This window comes from Elgaria multicarinata, chromosome 10 (assembly GCF_023053635.1).
Source record: "Elgaria multicarinata webbii isolate HBS135686 ecotype San Diego chromosome 10, rElgMul1.1.pri, whole genome shotgun sequence".
In the NCBI taxonomy this organism is placed as follows: domain Eukaryota; kingdom Metazoa; phylum Chordata; class Lepidosauria; order Squamata; family Anguidae; genus Elgaria; species Elgaria multicarinata.
In genome coordinates, this window is record NC_086180.1 from 44202703 (window position 1) to 44221943 (window position 19241).

At 39.3% G+C, this 19241-nt stretch overlaps 1 protein-coding gene across 1 annotated transcript in view; it reads right to left on the bottom strand.

Annotated features, from left to right (window-relative positions):
• Window positions 1–3985: 3985 nt before the first annotated feature.
• The window catches only part of SLC7A11 (solute carrier family 7 member 11), an 83266-nt gene continuing 68010 nt past the window's right edge, over window positions 3986–19241 (bottom strand). The window contains exons 9-12 of the mRNA XM_063135236.1: window positions 18550–18646; window positions 16114–16263; window positions 14314–14491; window positions 3986–7657 (exon numbers count right to left, since the gene is read on the bottom strand). Coding sequence (XP_062991306.1) covers window positions 7590–7657; window positions 14314–14491; window positions 16114–16263; window positions 18550–18646 — 493 coding nt within the window. The 3' untranslated portion in view covers window positions 3986–7589. The remainder of the gene's footprint in view (window positions 7658–14313; window positions 14492–16113; window positions 16264–18549; window positions 18647–19241) is intronic.

The window sequence follows — 19241 nt, forward strand, 5'->3', positions numbered from 1 at the left end:
TTTACATGACATTGTCTACCACCAGCTCCTCTCCTGTGTTTTCGGACCATTTCAGCGGGTTAATTTGAAAAGGAAATAATGAGGTAATAAAAAGATCCATTTTGAATCAGTTTGAATTTGCCTGTTTAAAGAGGGAGGGGTGCTATAATAACAGGCTTGCATTCTGGGGAACTGGAAATGCACACAAATACAAGTAAGGGATCCCCCAGTGGCTATCGGTTTTAGAGGATGGCAGCTTTGAGAGAGTGTGATTTTGAGTGGATGAGTTGCGGTAGAATCTCCGACTCCTTTTCCTGCCATTAGGAGAATTGACCATCAAGTATGTCAGACTTTTAAGCAGAGATGGCAGCTCCACCCATTCTATGCACAAAACCCAATCAGTCTGGCAGTTGAATCATTCTTCCACAGTGGTGACACCTGAGAACAGCAGGCTAGCTTAGGGAGTGAAGGCAGCTCTGTCTTCCAACATGACACTGCCACCCCGCCCCATAGCATCTGCTGTCTGAGGCAACTGCCTCACTCTGCCTAATGGTAGGGCCATCTCTGTTTTTAAGGCCTTTTTTTACCACCTCCTCTATCCCATTTTGACCAACAACCCACTATTCTCTGCTGCACATTTTCTATCCCCTTCCCTCTTGATGCACAACATATTTTATGGAAGGTCCATTGTTCTTCAATAATCTGGATTTGGTTATATTGCACCAGTTTCTCTTTTGGACCTGCACTTTCAAGCCCTGTTGCCAAACACCCTCAACAATCAAGCAAATAATCCAATTTCTACGATGTAGAAAATGTTTGATACTATAACTCCTACTCCAGTCATTCTACTAGGGGTGGGGGAAAGCTGCTGAATGTTTCAAATATTTAATTCTGGGACAAGCACCATTGTCAGCAATCAAACAGCAACACAATAAAACCTAACTACATATTTATTGCCCAGATACATGCAGGGAAATCGGTCAAGTCCGGGTCAGAAAAAGTGTTTCATTCATTTGTTGATCCAGGGAATTATGCTATTCCATTTTTAGATTAGAAATTGCAATGACTATTACCTGAGCATGGATATTTCAGTTCATTACTCTATAATATATATATATATATATATATATATATATATATATATATATATATATACCATCATAGATCCTTTGTCTCCTTCTAATATTGCTTGCTTATTGAAAGAGATAGTTATAAATTTTCTTATTAAATTAGGGTTCGAAGGGGGAAATGGGCTGGCAGGGATTCCTTCTGCAATGGAATTATCATGAGAAGTTTCTAGAAACAATACAGGATATTTGCATATCTGTCAAACGAACAATTTGCTGTCCTAATAACCAATGTGCAAATGCTGCCATTCATGTTGCTACTTAGGGAATTAATCCCCCAGTGACATATTGTCTGCCTTTAGGGTACAGCATAGATCATGCCATAATCTTTTGTGAAAATTGTCCATGCTACCTAGTGCTACAGTTATTGCCACACTCACATGAATAACAGGTGAGTTCCTGTCTCTAGTTCCAGTGAACACTCCTTTTACCACACCTAATTTTTAAAAAACGTTTTTCTAACGTTCCTGTTGAAACCGAAAACTAAGTTCTTGTCAGAAAAGTGTGATGAATTATCTTGACCAACTTGTCAGTAGCAGAGTTTATTTATTCTGTCTTTTTAATAATAGAGGCATAAAACCACAGGTAGGTAGAGTTTAGCTTAAGTAAAAACTATAGATGTTTTATACATCACTGAGAAGTTTCATGTAATCATCGCATCTAACATACCATACTTCATGTTTAACGAATTTTTCACAACATGCTTGCTTGCTCTAGTGCAGTCCCAACTGTTTAACAGTAGCTGGGTTGTCATTAACTCCATTAAATGGCATTAATCTTAAAATAACTCCAGTAAAGGAGACAACTAGAAGAAGGCCTCTGCAGAAGTTCTTAAAGCATGGGCAGTTGATGTGGCAAGAGGCACTACTTCAGTCATTTCATTCCAAAGAAGTATTAAAAGTTCCTACAATGCAGGTATAATATCTTCCATACTTAACAACTAAGCAATGGTGCATCTAGGACAGGACCTGGGGCCAACTTCAGGGCCCTGCACCCAGGAAGCCTTCAAATGACCACCCAAAGAGCAGCAGTTGATGAAAGAAGCAGAAGCAAACTCCATTTTATTCCTGTACTCGTGATGATGTTTTGGCCTTAACTAGACCTAAGGTTTATCCCAGGATTGTCCCGGGGACATCCCTGTTCATGTGAATGACACACAGAAGATCCCGGGAGCAGGCAGGAACGATCCCGGAATAAACCTTAGGTCTAGCTAAGGCCTTTGTCTATGGTTGAAGTGAGCTTACAATGCAAAACTGCAAATGGCCAGCGTTGTTTAAAACAACACAAAAATCAGGGATGCCAAACAGTGTTCTTGTTGTTGTTCTAACACATCAGGAATGTTAGTTGTAAAACATGGAATGATATGTGGTGGGAGAAATGTTACTTCTGTGTTTCACAGCTGAACTAATGCACATGGTTATCTAATGCCCCTCTTCCAAGATCATTAAATCTAGGGTCTAACATTACCTAACACACCACGGCAACTAACAGATGTAGGATTGGGATAAAGGGACTGTTGTACCATGTTCATGAGCCCTGTATGTGTTACGCACACAAACCATGCAATCTTTTCTGCCAATATGTGTGGATAAACACATTCCTGCCCTGCCTGTAGTGGAGATGGCTTATCAAGACTACAGTAATTCAAAGGTCTCCACTACACCACTGGACTATGGACAATCCACAAGTTTTATTGTTTAGACATCACATGATCATTAAACCCATTGTTCTTTTGCAACATACTAGTTCTCCATGGCATGCAGCTTCTCCGTATGTAGGTAATTGGCCTGCAGATCCCCTGTGTTATGAGGAAGGAGAAAATTCTACAGGAATAAATACAATTGAAATATGGAAATAAAATGGCTGCTGAGATTGGACTTGGAAAAACACAAACAACACCAATGACAGTCAACTCTCATCTAGTGCTTGATTCTAATAACATTATGCCATTTTAAAATTATTTATTTATCATATTTTTAGCCTGCTTCTCAGCCAAAAAAGGCTCCCAGAGCAGCTTACAATCAATCAGCAAACAGACCCTGCCCTTAGGCTTACAATCTAAAATAATAATAATAATGTGGGTTAATCCTGGATTGCTATATTTCCTATCGACACAAAAGCTTATTCTCCTGTTAGCACCTTTTCCAGGTACAGGTAAGATCATGCAACCTACACATTTTTAAACCTTGCATATTTCAATATTTTTATCACTCTAAACATTTTTAAATCTAGTATATTTCAATACTATCATGTTGATAAGAATCCTATTTTTACTGTGGATGTTTGTGATTTGTTTGTTTGATACATTACAAAGAGGTGAAAATCTCCTCCATCGCTTCTCCTGCAGCTGCACAACAGAATATTGATATTTAGAAGACTCAGAGATGAGAGGCTTCCAGAGGCTCAGACAAGGGTAGGATTGCTCTCTTAGTGATGCTTATAGTAGCCCCATGGAAAACAATGGGTCTTAAATTGATCATCATTACAAATTTTCCTCACTGTTTACAGTGGATCTACTCTAAGCATGCCTAAGTCTGCATCCAACACTGTGGTGGCTTGTGATCAAGAAACAACCTTCATGTCTAAATATACTCCCTTCTTACAATAATTCCATGTACCTAAAAAACAAACCACCTACAGAACTAATACCAATGAGCTGGACAAGTCCATTGAAAAATATGTAATTAATCTGTTTTAAATTTAAATATTAGTCTCAGGGCTTTGCTAGATCTACCGGCTAATCCGTGCGGGAGGAGTGGCGAGCCCGTGCTACAAGTAGCACGGACTGTCGCACCTTCCTAGACATGGATGCGACGGGGGAAAAGCAAAGCCCCATCGTGTCCGCCATTTTTATATATATATATTTTTAAAGGGGCCGGATGCAGGAACGCTCCTGCTCAGGTAAACTACTTAACAGCTGTGTGTGATTCACAAAGTAGAAATAGTTGTAGCATCAGACTATTCTAGTGGTGCTGAGGACCAAAACTGAACACTTTGTGTCGAGCAGCAGCAAATCAATAGGTAGATGGAGATGGATAGAACAAATCTGCAGAATTCGTTCTTCCCATCCTTATTCATGTAAGCGTTTCTATCAGATTGGGCTCTAAGGCCTTGTTGATACATACTGTGGATCCTTCTTGCAGTAGTCCTGCATGAAGGTATTTAATTAGACCTATACTCATACGTAGGTCCTAACTACATGCAATCATGGCAACAGTCCCATGAGTTGTAAACTAAGAGGGATTTACGCAGAGGAATGATAGGCAGGAGAGGGCAGATGAATCCCTGTTATGCCAGCCACTTCAATTAGGTCTGTACACATTTTTCCTGGCCAGGTTCTGAGATCAAGAGTGTCTCTAAATTAAGTGGGGGGACTGCACCCTTATCAGGCTTTCTTCTTCTCAGGTCTTTTCTGTGTTTACAACAGTTCATTTAGATGGCAGCCAATGCTGACCATGTGATTTGTAATTAAAAACTTCCTCTCTCTGCAATGCTCCATAAAGTTCAAAAAAACAGTGCCATCTAGTGGCTTCGTTGTAGCACCATGCTGACTTTACATACTGGGGATATCCCACGATAATTTTAAATAGTGCATTATCCCTGATCTTTCTAAAAGCAAGAATACTGGAGGAAGGAGCAGGAAACTTCTGGAGGTTGATGGCATTATGTAATGGACACTCAAACTTCCATGAGCTTGAGGAGAATCAGGAGCATGCAATAAATCTCTCATGTACAGAAGCTCTGAAAGTAAGCCCAGCTAAAGGAAACAGGGAGCAGGTTCTGGGGGCAACAGAAGTGGGTGGATGAACTCCTCCCACCCACTATGCCACCACCTGAAATCATCTCTTTCCCCCATTGTGTTGCATCTGTGTTATGGCTGTGACACAATCCCTGTTCTATGGTTTGGGTTGCCATCCCACATCTAGCTAGAGCCTTAGAGTTTCAGTCTCCAGTACACTACTCAGCATTATCCATCTATTTTACATGCAACTTTGTTTACTCTCTGGGCTTTGTACAGCTATACATTTCTTTGCAACTTACTCTCCTTGTTTTATCACACAGTGGGTACCTCATTAATATAGCTTTGTATTATTATAATGATTGTAAATATTCATGCAATGGAATTATTAATTAGAATAATAAGTCTCCTGTGCGCCTTTCTAAAAGTCACACGATTACTTTACAAATTATTCACTGTGTACGGAATATGAAATTGCACAATTAATGAAGGAGGCAATTTCTCTAAGGACACAGAGCCTCCATGGGTGCCACTAATCCTACTAAAAAGTGATGTCTAAAACATATTTTAATGTTATGCTTCCAACTGCAAAAAAAAAAAAAAAGGAAAAGAAACTTTGGAACACAAGAAGAAACTCGACAGAATTCTATTGACATAGGTAGTGTCAGTTTGAATAACTCCCAGTTTCAAGTTAACACTTAGGGCTACTATATGTGAAAGTTGGGAGGGGAGTGGTTTGTTTTTCCTAGTGGGGGGAGAGAGAGAGAGAGAGAGAGAGGAAAATATGACAATGGAACTACAAAAAAAAAAAAACTGGAAGGAGATGCTTTGTTTCATTTGAAAATATATTTACTAACCATGATGGTTTGATGAGGAAGAACTTGAGAAAGAGCATCCTGTTATGCTTCCAACTGATGACAAGTAACCTCTGTCTATACACAAGGTTGGGTTACTATTTCAGGACAGCAAGTTAGTCTCATCTCACTTTTTGTTGTTGTTATCATGAGGTAGCTGGCGGGATAGCAAACTTTACCATGTAACAGAATTGAAGTCAGAGATATTTATTTATTTTTATTACATTTAGATAATGTAATAAAATTTACATTACATTTTATTACATTTAGATAATGTAATAAAATTTAGATTTATTAGATAACGTCTACTGCACATAAATGCAAACTTGTGATATTCAAAATGAATATCCACATCATCAATATTTTTAACTTAATATGCCACTGGAAAAACGGAAGTATTAGACTGTTAAGGGAGAAACTACTGTTGACTTGTTGATAAACCTAGAATAAAACTTAGAAGATGGGATCCGAAGCTGCATAGATACTACAAATCTACTTAATGGGATTTTTGTTTGGTCTTTTTCTCCTATGGAAATTTTAATCCTTTGTCATCTCACAAAATAGTTTTTTGTTTTCTTAAAATCATGTCATTTTTAAAAATGTTTTGGCATTTGGCATTGGGAAACAGTAGTCCAACGCCACCTTAAATGAACAGAATTAACTTCATGGTTCTTCGACTTCCAATCATAACTCCCAAATTCCTAAAGTTAAAATCAAAGCTTTGATAGCTGCCATGTTTAAAATGCATGGGTAAGACTGGAAAATATAATAAATGCAGACTCAATAATAATTTGTTATTAAGATACATTACTACATTTTAAAAAAACAAACACTGAGAAGGTGCTACCCTCCCAATTGGTCCAATCCTATGCATTTTTGTGCTACATTGGATATACTACAAGGTCTGCTACATAGAAACAACACAAACTTTGGTGCTGTGCTGGTGACATCAATTATCTCAGACAATTGTGCAAGTGCAGCCTGAATGGGTCACGGGTAACAGCCACCATGATCAAATTTGAGACAACTGCTCCATTGGTAAGACTGGGCCAGCAATGAAGACAATAAATGCCACCTTCTTAGATGCTTATGAGTCACCAAAATGGTATAAAGTGTTACCAATAATTCAGTTGCATCAGCACAGCATAGCTGTTAGAACATATTTGTGTCAATTTACAACTGAGATACAGTACAGTAGAGCAAACTTGCCTAAGTCACAGGATAGCACAGTACCTATGTCATTATTGGTCATACAGAAAGTGCCTCCCTGTCCATCTATTGCTACATTCATTGGCATTTTCAGGAAACCCATTCATACCTTCAAACACTAAGAAGGCAAACAGAATGTGCACATTTTTGTTTTCAGCAATTAAATCAATGAAACAGAAAGGTGGGATATTAAAAAAAGTATGGAGTAATTTTGTACTGAAACATTTTTTTTACTCCTGTCTTCCTTCTTGCCCAATACACAGAATGCAAACATCATCCATGCTATTATTTCTAGCTATTTGAACATTTTTAAAACAAATGTTCATTTGCACTACAATAAAAATCATCAATGTGAAAAACTGGATTCCTTGTATGATACAATATATTTTAAATATCACATTGACTCTATTCTCATAAAAGGAGAAAATGCACTTTGTTCCACAACAGTTTTGTAGCCTCTGCTATCAAGACCGTTGCCTATCCATAGTATTGAATAACTACATATAAAAAATGTTGACACCGAAAACAGTTCCATCTATAGTTCTTATCAAGTATTAGCTTAAAAGTGATGTTTAGATCATTTCTCCATTTTTTTCAGAAACGTTGAGAAAGCTCTTTTCTTCATCAACTGGTGAAGAAACTGGATGCTTGGTCAACAGTGCCTCATCCAACTGTAGAAGTTCATGATGTCAGATTCTCCTCTGGTGGAACTACTTCCAAGATTATTTGCAATGTTGATGTTGTCTTGGCTGTAAAGAACAAAAACATAGGAGAGTTTTTCAATGCTTCTGGGAAATACCCTTTTCGAAGAATAACAAAATATGCTATTGATGATTTTTGAAACATTACATTGGCTTGCCTTAGGCATGCTGGCTGGTGAATGTTGCAAGTTGTGAGACTTATTTCTGTCTAAACATGCATAGGATTGAGCCTTAGCTGATTAAAATGCTGTAAGTTCTGGCTGTTGTCTATCCTTATGCCACTAACAGTGCAATCCTGTGCACACCTACTCAGAAGTAAGACCCCACTTCATTTCCCTGGGACTTGCTCCCTTATAAGTGTGTATAGGAGTGCAGCCTTAAAGACAGAAAAGCAGAAAATTCATGTGCAATAACTTAGAACTTCAGAAGCATAAAATCTAGATGTACAAACTCCAGATACAAATACCTTTTGATAGTTTAATTCTAGACCAAACTACATGTTATATGCAAATCTATGTAATAACAGCCCAGTGGAACATTTTATTTAATTTTTTAAAGGGTTAGGGTTAGGGTCTGAAACTTTTAAAGAAAATATCATCAGCAGAATAATACATTTAACAAAGCAATGCACATTTAAACCAAAAATAGCAATTATAGTTTGGTTTTTAAAAAGGAAAGGAAAAACTTGTTTAATCAAACAGTAAATGTCTCAAGTAACATTTACCATTTAAAGTGCAGTTAGACGAATACTCCAATATATTCTAATGTAATGGAGCTCGCAATGTGGCCTTTTCCATATTTATGTGTCTCAACAACAATTCTCTATCACTATTAAATGCATATGATGTTCCTTGCCCCAGAGCATGGAAACATCACTTTCAGTAGTTTCCATGCTCCCTCCAACAGCTATTTTTCCCCAAGCAGGATTTTAAATGTGAGGTCAGAGTTGTTTAAGGATGCCAGGGTGCATGACCAAAGGCGTATGCCACAGGTCAAATGCTAATTTATTGGAACCCCTAAAAATATTGGCTTGAATCCTAAGGACACTATCCAAGACTGCCCAAGAGCCAACAATACCCACCACTTGCACAACGGAACCAAGAGAACCAGAAATACAGGTTTCCAGAATAGAAAAGTTCAGCAGAGTTCACATAATGGAGCATCGCTGACTTGTCCTGATCTGGAAATGAGTGTTTCTGCTTGTTTTGGAGCTTGCTGTTTGAAACAAAATTGCTATTGCACATGGGGTAGGTACCGCTAGCACAACGGAATCAGGGGGAGCACAATGCCCCTGTTGGATACTACCCTGAGATACATTAACTCAAGAAAGTTCACAGAAGCTATGTTTCCCATCCTGGGGCTGTCTTCATTGTGCTAGGTTGGCGCCACCTCCCTCTTCAAGCCCACACTTTCCTTCTCCCAGGGCGGTGTCGGGTAATTCCAATGCCAAGGAGGGAGCGCGGGGTTTCTGGGCGGCCATCCAGGTCCCAGAGCCACCCTCAACCTCTTCCTGGTGGAAGGTGACCAATCATGGGGAAGCACCACAGGGGCTGCAAAGATGGGCTTGTGTCATCTACCCAAGCCACCATGGAGCTTTCCCCATGTATAGACAGCCCCCTTGTCTTCCTCAATGCAGCCTTCTGTGACTCCTGAAAAGTCTCTCCAAAGGATCAAGAAACCCTGCTAAACAAACTGAATTAGGGAGGGGGAGGGAAGAGTCTTCGAGAATCAACAGGAAACTGCATAAAGCCTCCCTGTTCTCCTACCCTCCCCACCCCTGCCCCCATTTCATCCTCTCTGCAGTCTGTTTCTCAGCACAGACATATAGCCGGCATGGTAAGAACCATGCAGGCTACAAGAGAGGATGGGGTGGGGACAATGGTTTCTATCCTGGTTTCGACATTGGTTCCCAGAAACTGAAGAATCTATGGCCCTCTAGATAGTATCTAGTGGCCATAGGAATGTTCCCTCAATTTCTTTAAGTTGATTGAACTTAGGATCCAAGCCATTGTTCCCTAAACAGGAATGTTGGCCTGTGGTTAACTGCCAATATCCATGAAAGATTATATATGGCCCCATGAAGCTTAGAGATTATTGTCTTTCTAAATATAGGTGTGTCTTGAACTGGAAAATCACCACTAGACTGCCAGTACCTTAGGCTACAATCCTATACTCACTTATTTGTGAGTAAGCCCACTGAACTCAATGGGTCTTACGCCTGAGTAGAAACCCACAGAATTGCACTGTATGTTTACCTGCATAGTGTTTCGGGTGACCATATGAAATCGGGGACAGGGCTCCTGTATCTTTAACAGTTGTAAAGAGAAGGGATTTTCAGCAGTTGTCATTTGTATGCATGCAGCACCTGGTGAATTTCCCTGTTCATCACAACAGTTAAAGCTGCAGGAGCCATGCCATCTTGACCAGTTACAAAAGAGAGCAGGACTCCTGCAGCTTTAACAGTTGTGATGAAGTGGGAATTTCACCAGGTGCTGCATGCATACAAATGAGACCTGCTGAAATTCCCTTCTCCTTACAACTGTTAAAGGAATAGGAGGAGCCCTGTCCTCCTTTTCATATGGTCACTGTAATAGTGTTCCTAACGAACAAGTCATTTATCCAACTGAGCAGTGTCTGTATTATCTAACCTGGTTTGCGATGCATGTCAGTATCATAATATCTACAGGAATTTGTATTTTCTCCGCCAGAGAAAACAGCGGTTTCCAAACGGCTCAAGCAATCTGGCATTGCCACTGCCAGCAGAAATCAGGCCTCTTCAATAGTCTCCTTGAAAGGAGTGTTTTCTTTCTGCTTGAGTAAAATGGTTCAATACTGGCATCCTGTGGCCACACAAATTCATGAAATGATGTTCGAAAACCTTTGTAAATTCTGATTACCAAGTAAAAGATGAGATCTCTTCCTTGCCTTATTCCCAGGTAGAAAAAAATAAACTACTATAGACATCAGTTTTAATAGCTGGAGTGATTCCTATCTAGTGCATCACACCATTTTTAATTCCTTTTATTTATACCATGCAAGTCTGCAAGTAACAAAAGAATAGGCATATAATAGCTAATAACCAATATTTTATTTTTATAATGGTTATTGAAAATATTAAAGGGGATGGATTTGTATCCTTGAATTTGCACTGTGTAGTAATTTGTACTGTGATTTCAGTGGGAGCTATTTTTGAATCCGTGTAGTTACATGTGAAATTCTCTATCTTGTAAGCATTGAACTCTTGTTCTTGTTCTATGTAACTAATTCTATAATATCCAGTAGACCTTAAAATAGGATAGTAAGTAGAAAACTTCATTTTTCACACATCAGGGTGGTAATAAACTCTATTATACACGTATGTGCATCTCAATGTATTTTCTTAAAACAAACTATTTTTGTTTATATTTTCCAGGAGATCTTTCATTCTTTTAAGAACTATTTAAAAAAAAATCAAAACTAAACAAAATTTGCATTATTCAAAAAAGTGTGTCTCTTAAACAAAATTGCAGCACTTAACGACACTTCCTTTTTTCATTCATTCATAGATAGATATAGATATAGATTAGAATTACACATTTATACCAATGCATGGAAAAAAGACCCTGACTCTTGTAGGAAAAACAATTTCAGGAGAGGGCAATTTGAAGTGAAGAACTAGCACACAAGGAGTGCTTGACCCTTACCCTCCCTGTGGCTTTTTACTGAAGGTTGTCCCTCCCTGTTCCTGTTTCCCTACACACTGCCAGAGGTATCTTTTGAAAAATCAACATGCTATCTGGAACACTGCTGTGGAGTAGCAGCTGGACTGTGATTTGGAGCAGAAAAGCCGTGGGTGGAGGACAAGTTAAGCGCTCTCCGATTACCTCCGATCCAAATTGTCTCCTCCCACAAATGTTTTCCCCTACAAAATGTAGTCATGAAGGATTATTACCTGCCCTCACTGTACTTCTGAACACTCTGAGAACAGCATCACTACAGTTTTATATACCAAAATAAAAAGGTAACCATGATTTTGATTATCTGGTAAATATTTGCAAATTGCTGCTAGACATTTGAAAGCAGTTTCTGTATTAGCACACCCACACAAGCACACACACAAACTGCATACTCTCCTTGGCCTTCTGTACCATGTTCAAAGGGTGAAAGTACACATTGTAGCCACATCAGGGGATTAAAAAAATAAAAATAATCCTAAATGTGTAGGGACCTGTTTTTTTCGGACCCACAAAGCTCAGGGAGCCAAGGTTTAGATTTAACCCTTCCCTACCTAACAATGATCTTAATGAACCTCTCCCCCACCCCTTGCACCTCCTCTCCCACACTGCAGTTAGTCTTGAAAAGAAACCTCCCATTGGAAATAATGGGAGGTGTGTGGGTTTTTCCCCCTAAGGCTAACTGCAATACAGGCCATGGCTAGACCAGGCCTATATCCTGGGATTGTCCCGTGATCATCACTGTGCATCCAAATGACACACAGGGGATCCCAGGAGCAGGCAGGGATGACCCCTCCATTTGCCTGGGATAATCCTTAGGTCTAGCTAAGGCCACAGAGAGAAGGTTCCAATTAAATCAAGACACAACCCTGCTCAGGATGTAAAAATTCCCTAGCATAGATGCAAACCACACAATTAATGAATTGCACATTAGAGCTTTGGACCTTGTCACTTTGTTTGCAATATGTAACACCTTTCTCCTCAGATGGTTATTGGGTTGTTGTTTTCTATCCTGGAGATGGGACTTGTTGTTGTTGTTTTCATTTAAACAATAACCTCTAGATTTAGTATCCTAAGAAGCATTGTTAATATTGCTGCCATATTCAAAATAAATTTGCGGGGGGTGGGGGTGGCTCCTGACACTTCAATTATTTTTAAATAGACTGGTATGGAGGTATTAGAGTTGTAAAGGTGCTTGTTGATGAAGACTGGTGAACAAGTTCACATGAGTACTATCACTTTTTTTTTCCAACACAAGCAGAGAACAGATAGGGGTTTGTCCACAACAAATGGAGGTGTAAAACTGCATTGCTACATCAAAAGACAACAAAGTAAAGTTAATACTTATTTTATATGGTGCTTTCCTTTCTGCTAAGTATACCTAATATATGCAACAAATTGCCCTACAATATGTCTTTAGGAATAATTGGCACAAGCTATTTGTGCTATTTAGTGTGAATCATGGAAGTACTGGCTGTTGTTGATATATCCTAATAGTTGATCAATACTGATAAAACATTAATTGTTTGCTTTGCAGCTGAACAGCATTAAGGGTGACAAAATACAACTAAAACTCAGGTGTCAATATTCTGTACAGTGAAAGAAAACGGCCAGCTCAAAGTAGACGATTAGGAAAAAATATGAGAGTCTTATGTCCCAACCAATTCAGAACTTATAGAGTTAGATCCAGTTAAGTATCAGAAACATTGCTGAGGTCAAATACCAGTTCAATATCAATTATTGTTTGAACAGGGACCAGTGGGCCCATTGCTTCAGTTAGATATATCTGTAATTGTGAATTTGACAAAATAGTTACTAGTTTCCTTAGAGCACACAAATACTTTGAATCAATTAACATGGAAAACAAGTTAGCACCACACAGCAGCTCCAGGCCACAGAAGTTCACTAGAATATTGTTCTGTTCTTCCCAAGCTGTGGCTCCCTAACATAAAGCAAGAGAATGATGTGAAATTTCCAGGAAGTTGGGAGGAGGGGAAGCAATACTGCGTCCTCACACGCCCATTTACTTCTTTCACTGGAGTCACATGCAATCATTACCAACCAACGAAAAGTTCTTCATTGTGTCTCAGCAAATTGCCATTATACGCAATCATTAAGATTCACCAACCATAGATATAACTGATACATAGGTTTGACTAATGAAACCGAAAATGCATATGACAATTATATGACAATTATAGAGCCATTCTTAAAAGTCACCATCCTCTCAGGAGTAACAGAGAAATTGTTTGGGAATAGGATTAGAAAGGGGAATAGGATTTTAGTGGTGTTTCAATAACATGAAATTGATTTTCTTCAACAAAGTGAATTATGACTGACGAGTTCTCTTAGTACAAGGCTAGCTTCTTAAGTCGTTATTATTTATTTCAATTGACAGAACAAGTTTATAATCAAAATAATTAAAAGTTGCCTCACTGAGGCAATAGTGGAGTGAAGAACAGAAGAAAATCTAAAAACTTAGTGGCCTGGTTCATACATAATGCTAACTCATCCTACAGGTTGTTGAATTCTGGGGTTGTTGTGAAATGTGAACGTGACTCCATTAACAAAGCATAGTTTGTTAACTACAAACAACTCTGAAACATAATCCATGGTTTGTTGTTGGGTTGTGAACTCTGGGTTGTTTACACCATGCAAACCCAGAACCCTGAGTTGCAACAAGCTACAGAGGTGATGGGCAACAATGGTAAAAAAAAAAAAAATCTATCTGCTCTACATACTAGTACTGTAGCACTACAAAGGTATTTGGGATACAGACAGGGAGCAGGTGAAGGAAGAGGGAAACACACAACCCAGGAATTGCGAAAACAAACTACGGTTTGTTTGATCATGTGCCCGACAAACCCTGGGTAGGGTGATAAGTCATGTGTTAAATACATCATGGGTTAAGCTTTATGTGCAAACCAGGCCATAGAGTCATTCTATACTCTAATAAACACAGAAAAAGATTCTCTATGAATGTTCACTCACCTAAGAGCCGTCTAAACCACGTTGGCTTCTTGTCCCATATGATAAAGAGGTAGTAGGCAGGCACACCAGTCAGTGTTATTGCAAAGCCGATGCCTGTATTGACAGGGTCAGCATAAAGTGATAATGCAACCATGAACAGGCAGGTGAAGGAAAACAGAGCAGGAATAAAGAGTGGCACCTGGAAAACACACCAAATGACATTAATGCAATAGCCTGACCTTGGCTATTGAGTGACACTGGTATTTAACGTTCTGTGAAATGCAAATTGGATAAAACACAGTGGCACACTACAAGCCTTGCAGAAATACAGGTGTTCAGGATAGGCATTCCAAATGCAAGGAGCTAAAGAAAGCAAATTAAATGCACCTTTGCACAGTAGGCATCCCAGCAGCTGCTTAATTACTCACAAATGAACGCTATACTGCTATACAGCATTTAAACAGAAAGAAAAATAAATGTATTTTCTTGGACAAAGTCCCTTTCCCAATCCTCCATTAGATTAGAAGACAGGAGCATCTGCAGCAAAGATGGTGTCTTTTATAATTGCCCATTGGAATCAATTTTACAATGAAGTAAGGTGCCTGGGTTATGGGCTACCTTTTAAAATGATTAAGTACATATTGATTTTCTTCACCAGGTACAATAAATAATCTTGCAAGAGACTGCCAAATTAAATACCATTTTGGCAATGGAAACAGCACCCAATAACATTACACAACCATCAAGTACTTTGAAAGTCCTGTACTATTGTCATCATCACTGATAACATTATATGAGGTGTTTTTTAAAATGAAATATGACATTAATAGCTTCAGGTTTGAAAAATGATGCTTTGTTTATTTCTCTGACAACAAAACAAAACTGATCAACAGTAACATCCAAATAAACTATTGAAAAATCCAGGGGAAAAATCAATTGGAAACAAAACAAAAATAGCAACAGCAAAGAGCAGCATAAAATAATTATCCATTGGGAGATAAAACAGTTTTAAGTTGGTGCTTGACGGACAGTTGATTTGTAACCAAGGCCCTTTTGACACCTAACCTTTTGCCCTGGACCGTCCCTGTGTGTCCAAATGACGCACAGGGGATCCCGAAAGCAGGCAGGGATGATCCCTTTATTTTCCAAGGATAACTGAGACCTCAGTTATCCCAGTGTTTCTCATGATCCCCGGACAATCCCAAGGACTGTGGGCAGTGTGGGCACCTGTCCTGGTTTCTTCCCTCATCCCCGCGAGTAGTGGGGGTCAGTAGAGGGAAGGAGCTGGGCCAGGGGAAGTCCAGGAACATCAAGGGTGTGGGGGAGTGGGGTTGGGCCTTTTTTTAATGTACTTTTTCAGTTGAGTACACGTGTGTTCTAGTGCTGTCATTTTAGAAATAAAATGGCAGGTGCGGCAAGTGCCACATCCCTCTTCCCTTCCAGATTTCGCACACCCAGGGATGATCCCGGAAGCAGGTAGATCTGGGATCGTCCCCCCCCCTCCCTCCCCAAAGGCCCTTATGTGTAGAAAGGGCCAAAGTGAACATTTTTGGAGAAGGTCTTGGTTTAACTGTACATCTACACTAAAACAGCCTTCTTTCGAGCCACCAGTCACCTAACCTGCAAAGGTAAGAATCCCTGGAACAAGACCTTAGAGAATGGGCACATTCATATAAGAGTAAGTTCATATGGAAACAACTACAAAAGAATGTATTTTCAAATAAAAGTAAGTCAAAAGGTGTTCCTTTGTTCTTTGAGCTGGGGGTGGCGCCAATACTGGAGAAAGGTATTTATGTAAAACAGTCACATTACTAAGGTTACCTTGAAAGGACGAAGCATATCAGGGCGTTTATATCGGAGGTAAATCATCCCAGCAACTGCCAATCCTATAAAAAGCCACCTGGCAAAACTGAGGAAGTTCAAGAGGCTGTAGAGATCACTAGTGAAGAGCATGATCATAGTCAGAGGGTACTGCAAAATAGATTGAAAGCAAGAGAGTTTCTTATTGGCACAACTGTTGCTGCTTATTCCATTTTATCATCTGTATCCTATTGCTCTTTCAGAGCTTTAACCAGCTATCACACCTTTGAAATGCAGCAACAAAACTAGAGCACATGTACATTTAAGGGAAATGAGGCTGGATCTACACTACTGCTTTTATAGCAGTATTGAAGTGCACTTGGGGCATAATCCACAATCCATATACCACTTTCATAGTGTTATATCCTGCTTTTTATTACACATTCGTAATGCTTTGACAGCGGCCAACTCATAAGCAGTATTTTTATTCCAAAATAAAAGAAAGAATCTTTGTCTGGGCTTAGGGAGGGTAGAAAACAGCAAGTTAGTCTATAGATAGATAGATAGATAGACAGATAGATCATATCTAAGATCTGAAGCTCACATAGGGGATATTAGTGAAATAGTGCTGAGACTTCCTAGTCCTTTGGCAAGCATACAAGATATGATTTCAAACTAATCCATAGATCACTTTCCCTGCAGGGCTTCTTATTGCAGCAGTGGCCGCCATTTTGAATATTCATGCTGCAATGAGGTGCACCATAGCTTGTCATTATGTGTGAACCTGTTGAGAAGGGTGGTAAACCAACCAGAATCCAGGGATGTTTTAGGTGCTAGGGACCCCAAAAACCCACTCTTGAAGGGTTCACACATAATTACAAGCTACAGCTCCCTCACCTCCTCACCACGGTTCAAATATTTAAAATGTCAGCCACTACAACAAGAAGCCCCATGCAAAAATTCGTGTTTCTTGTTATGTGTGAACCAGGCCTACCTCTCAGGCAATCTCAGCAGTCAGATTGCCACGCTCAGAGGTTCTTTTTACACATTTAGGGCTCTGAGCTCACATAGATCTCTGTTTAGGGGCACTTTGTGCAATTTGGATTCTAAGAAACTATGAGCAGTATCTAACACTACCACTGCACCTTCGCTAGTTCCTTTGTACTGCTAGTGGAACACAAACTAGCGCTTCTGAAAGCACATGTGGAAATGTGAGGAATCACTCATTTCTGGCACAGGAAAGAGTGTTTCCACTTGTTTCTGACTGCAAGAGTAACTGCTAGCTTCCCATTGCACTAGCAGTGGGTCCCACTAACATGTGGGCAATGTTGGATACTGCCCCTTATAGCCATTTATAAATAATATTATCATTCATCAGGGTGCAGAGCCTCTGGCATCAAACTCCTGTATGCAGCATTTTCAGTCAGTTCTAAACATGAAATGCAAATATATGCAAAGCTAGAAAATAGCTTTGTTATCACTGCTGTACCAGTGGTGAGGATGTTTTTATGATATGGGTGACATGGATAATGGAACATTTTGAATCACAAATCATATAATTTCAAATGAATCAGTTACATCATTCTATTTCAATGGGATGAAAAGATATAATCTTATAGCCAAAACGGACATTACTTTAGATGTGTGCCTAGCAGCTACAGTTTTTCTTTCTTTCCTTTTCTTTTTTTACTCTAGAATAGGTACAGGGGGCATAATTGAGGCTGTAGCATGAGGAGTACAGGGCTTTAAAGATCTGGATATGGAACCCTGCAGGTACTCTAAAGTAAAAATGAAAATAGACATATCTGGAGACACACATTTAAAGAAACATCTGTGTTTGCCCTTAAACATGGTTTTTTTTTATTTTTAGTAAGCCTCACAGATTCTAACAGAACCTAAATCTATGTACATGGTAAGGATTGAAACCTTGGATTCACCAAATGCAATAAATATGAGGGAGAAACAGAGAAATAAAAAAAGGAAATATTATTTTATAACCTGGACTCAAAGCCCTGAAGAGAGATGGTAATACCTCTTTATCTGTTACTGCTGTTTGCATTTTCTCAGCAAAGTACCTATAATGTGACTTCAGGGTCTTCACACTAGTGTGTAGCCTTTATGTAGAATTTTATTACTCTGCATCCCTACCTAGGAAGATTCATTCCATTGAGAGGCGCTTAGCTAATCACTCTCATTCAACCTTTCAAATAAAATGTAATGAGGTGTGATTTAGGTGCCAGCCTGAGAGAGTTAAATGCAACTGGCAGAGAGTTGGAGGAGGAGTCTCTCAAATAGATCACCTCCGTAATTGCTTTCCACCCCTCTTCAAACAAAGCCAACCTATGAAATGGAAATAAATAACAGGGATTCAAGAAGTATTTAAGTTGCATTTGAATCCTTCAGTGCAGACCCATGTTCTGCGGCCTTGGTACAGAGACATTTATTTGTATGATTTACCAAAACAATGACAGCTGGTAGAGGAGTGTGCTTGCGAACATGAATCATGGAGAGAATTTCCGGAAGGTGACCCTCACGGGATGCGACGTAGAACATCCTGGTGGGAAAATAAATTTGGACAGCTTTTAAAGACACTCATTACCAAGATGAATGGAAGCCGCTCACCAGAGATGTAGAACACATTCAAAGTTATGCTCAGCAGTACTATTTGTCCCTACGTAAGACAAGCATCAGAAGTTCTGATTTAACCATATTTGAGAAAATGAATTCCTAAGCCCATGAAACAGGCCTGTGTAAAATCTATCTTCGCCTTTGTCAGTGTTCAAAAGCAGGCACTGTTTGAGCACCGCTTCCTTTTTATCTTCTCTCATATCACTGAAGTTTTATAGTCAGTGGGAACAATCACCAGAAATATTTTTAAGCCCTCTTGGATTGAATGGGAGTTGTGCAAGATCATAGCCTTACTGTTTCCCAGGCTTCCATTTACTGTTCCATTGTGTCCTGGGCAGGATCTACACTACTGATTTATAACGGTTTACAACAGTATTAACAACTGTTGAGGCCCATGACACATTCCATATACTGTTTTCAAACCGTATTCAAAGTGTTATATCCTGCTTGGTTGAGACCTGCCCCTGTAGTATCAAAGTCAAGGAGAGAAAATGTGCAAAAGCCCCTGCATGGTTATGTGA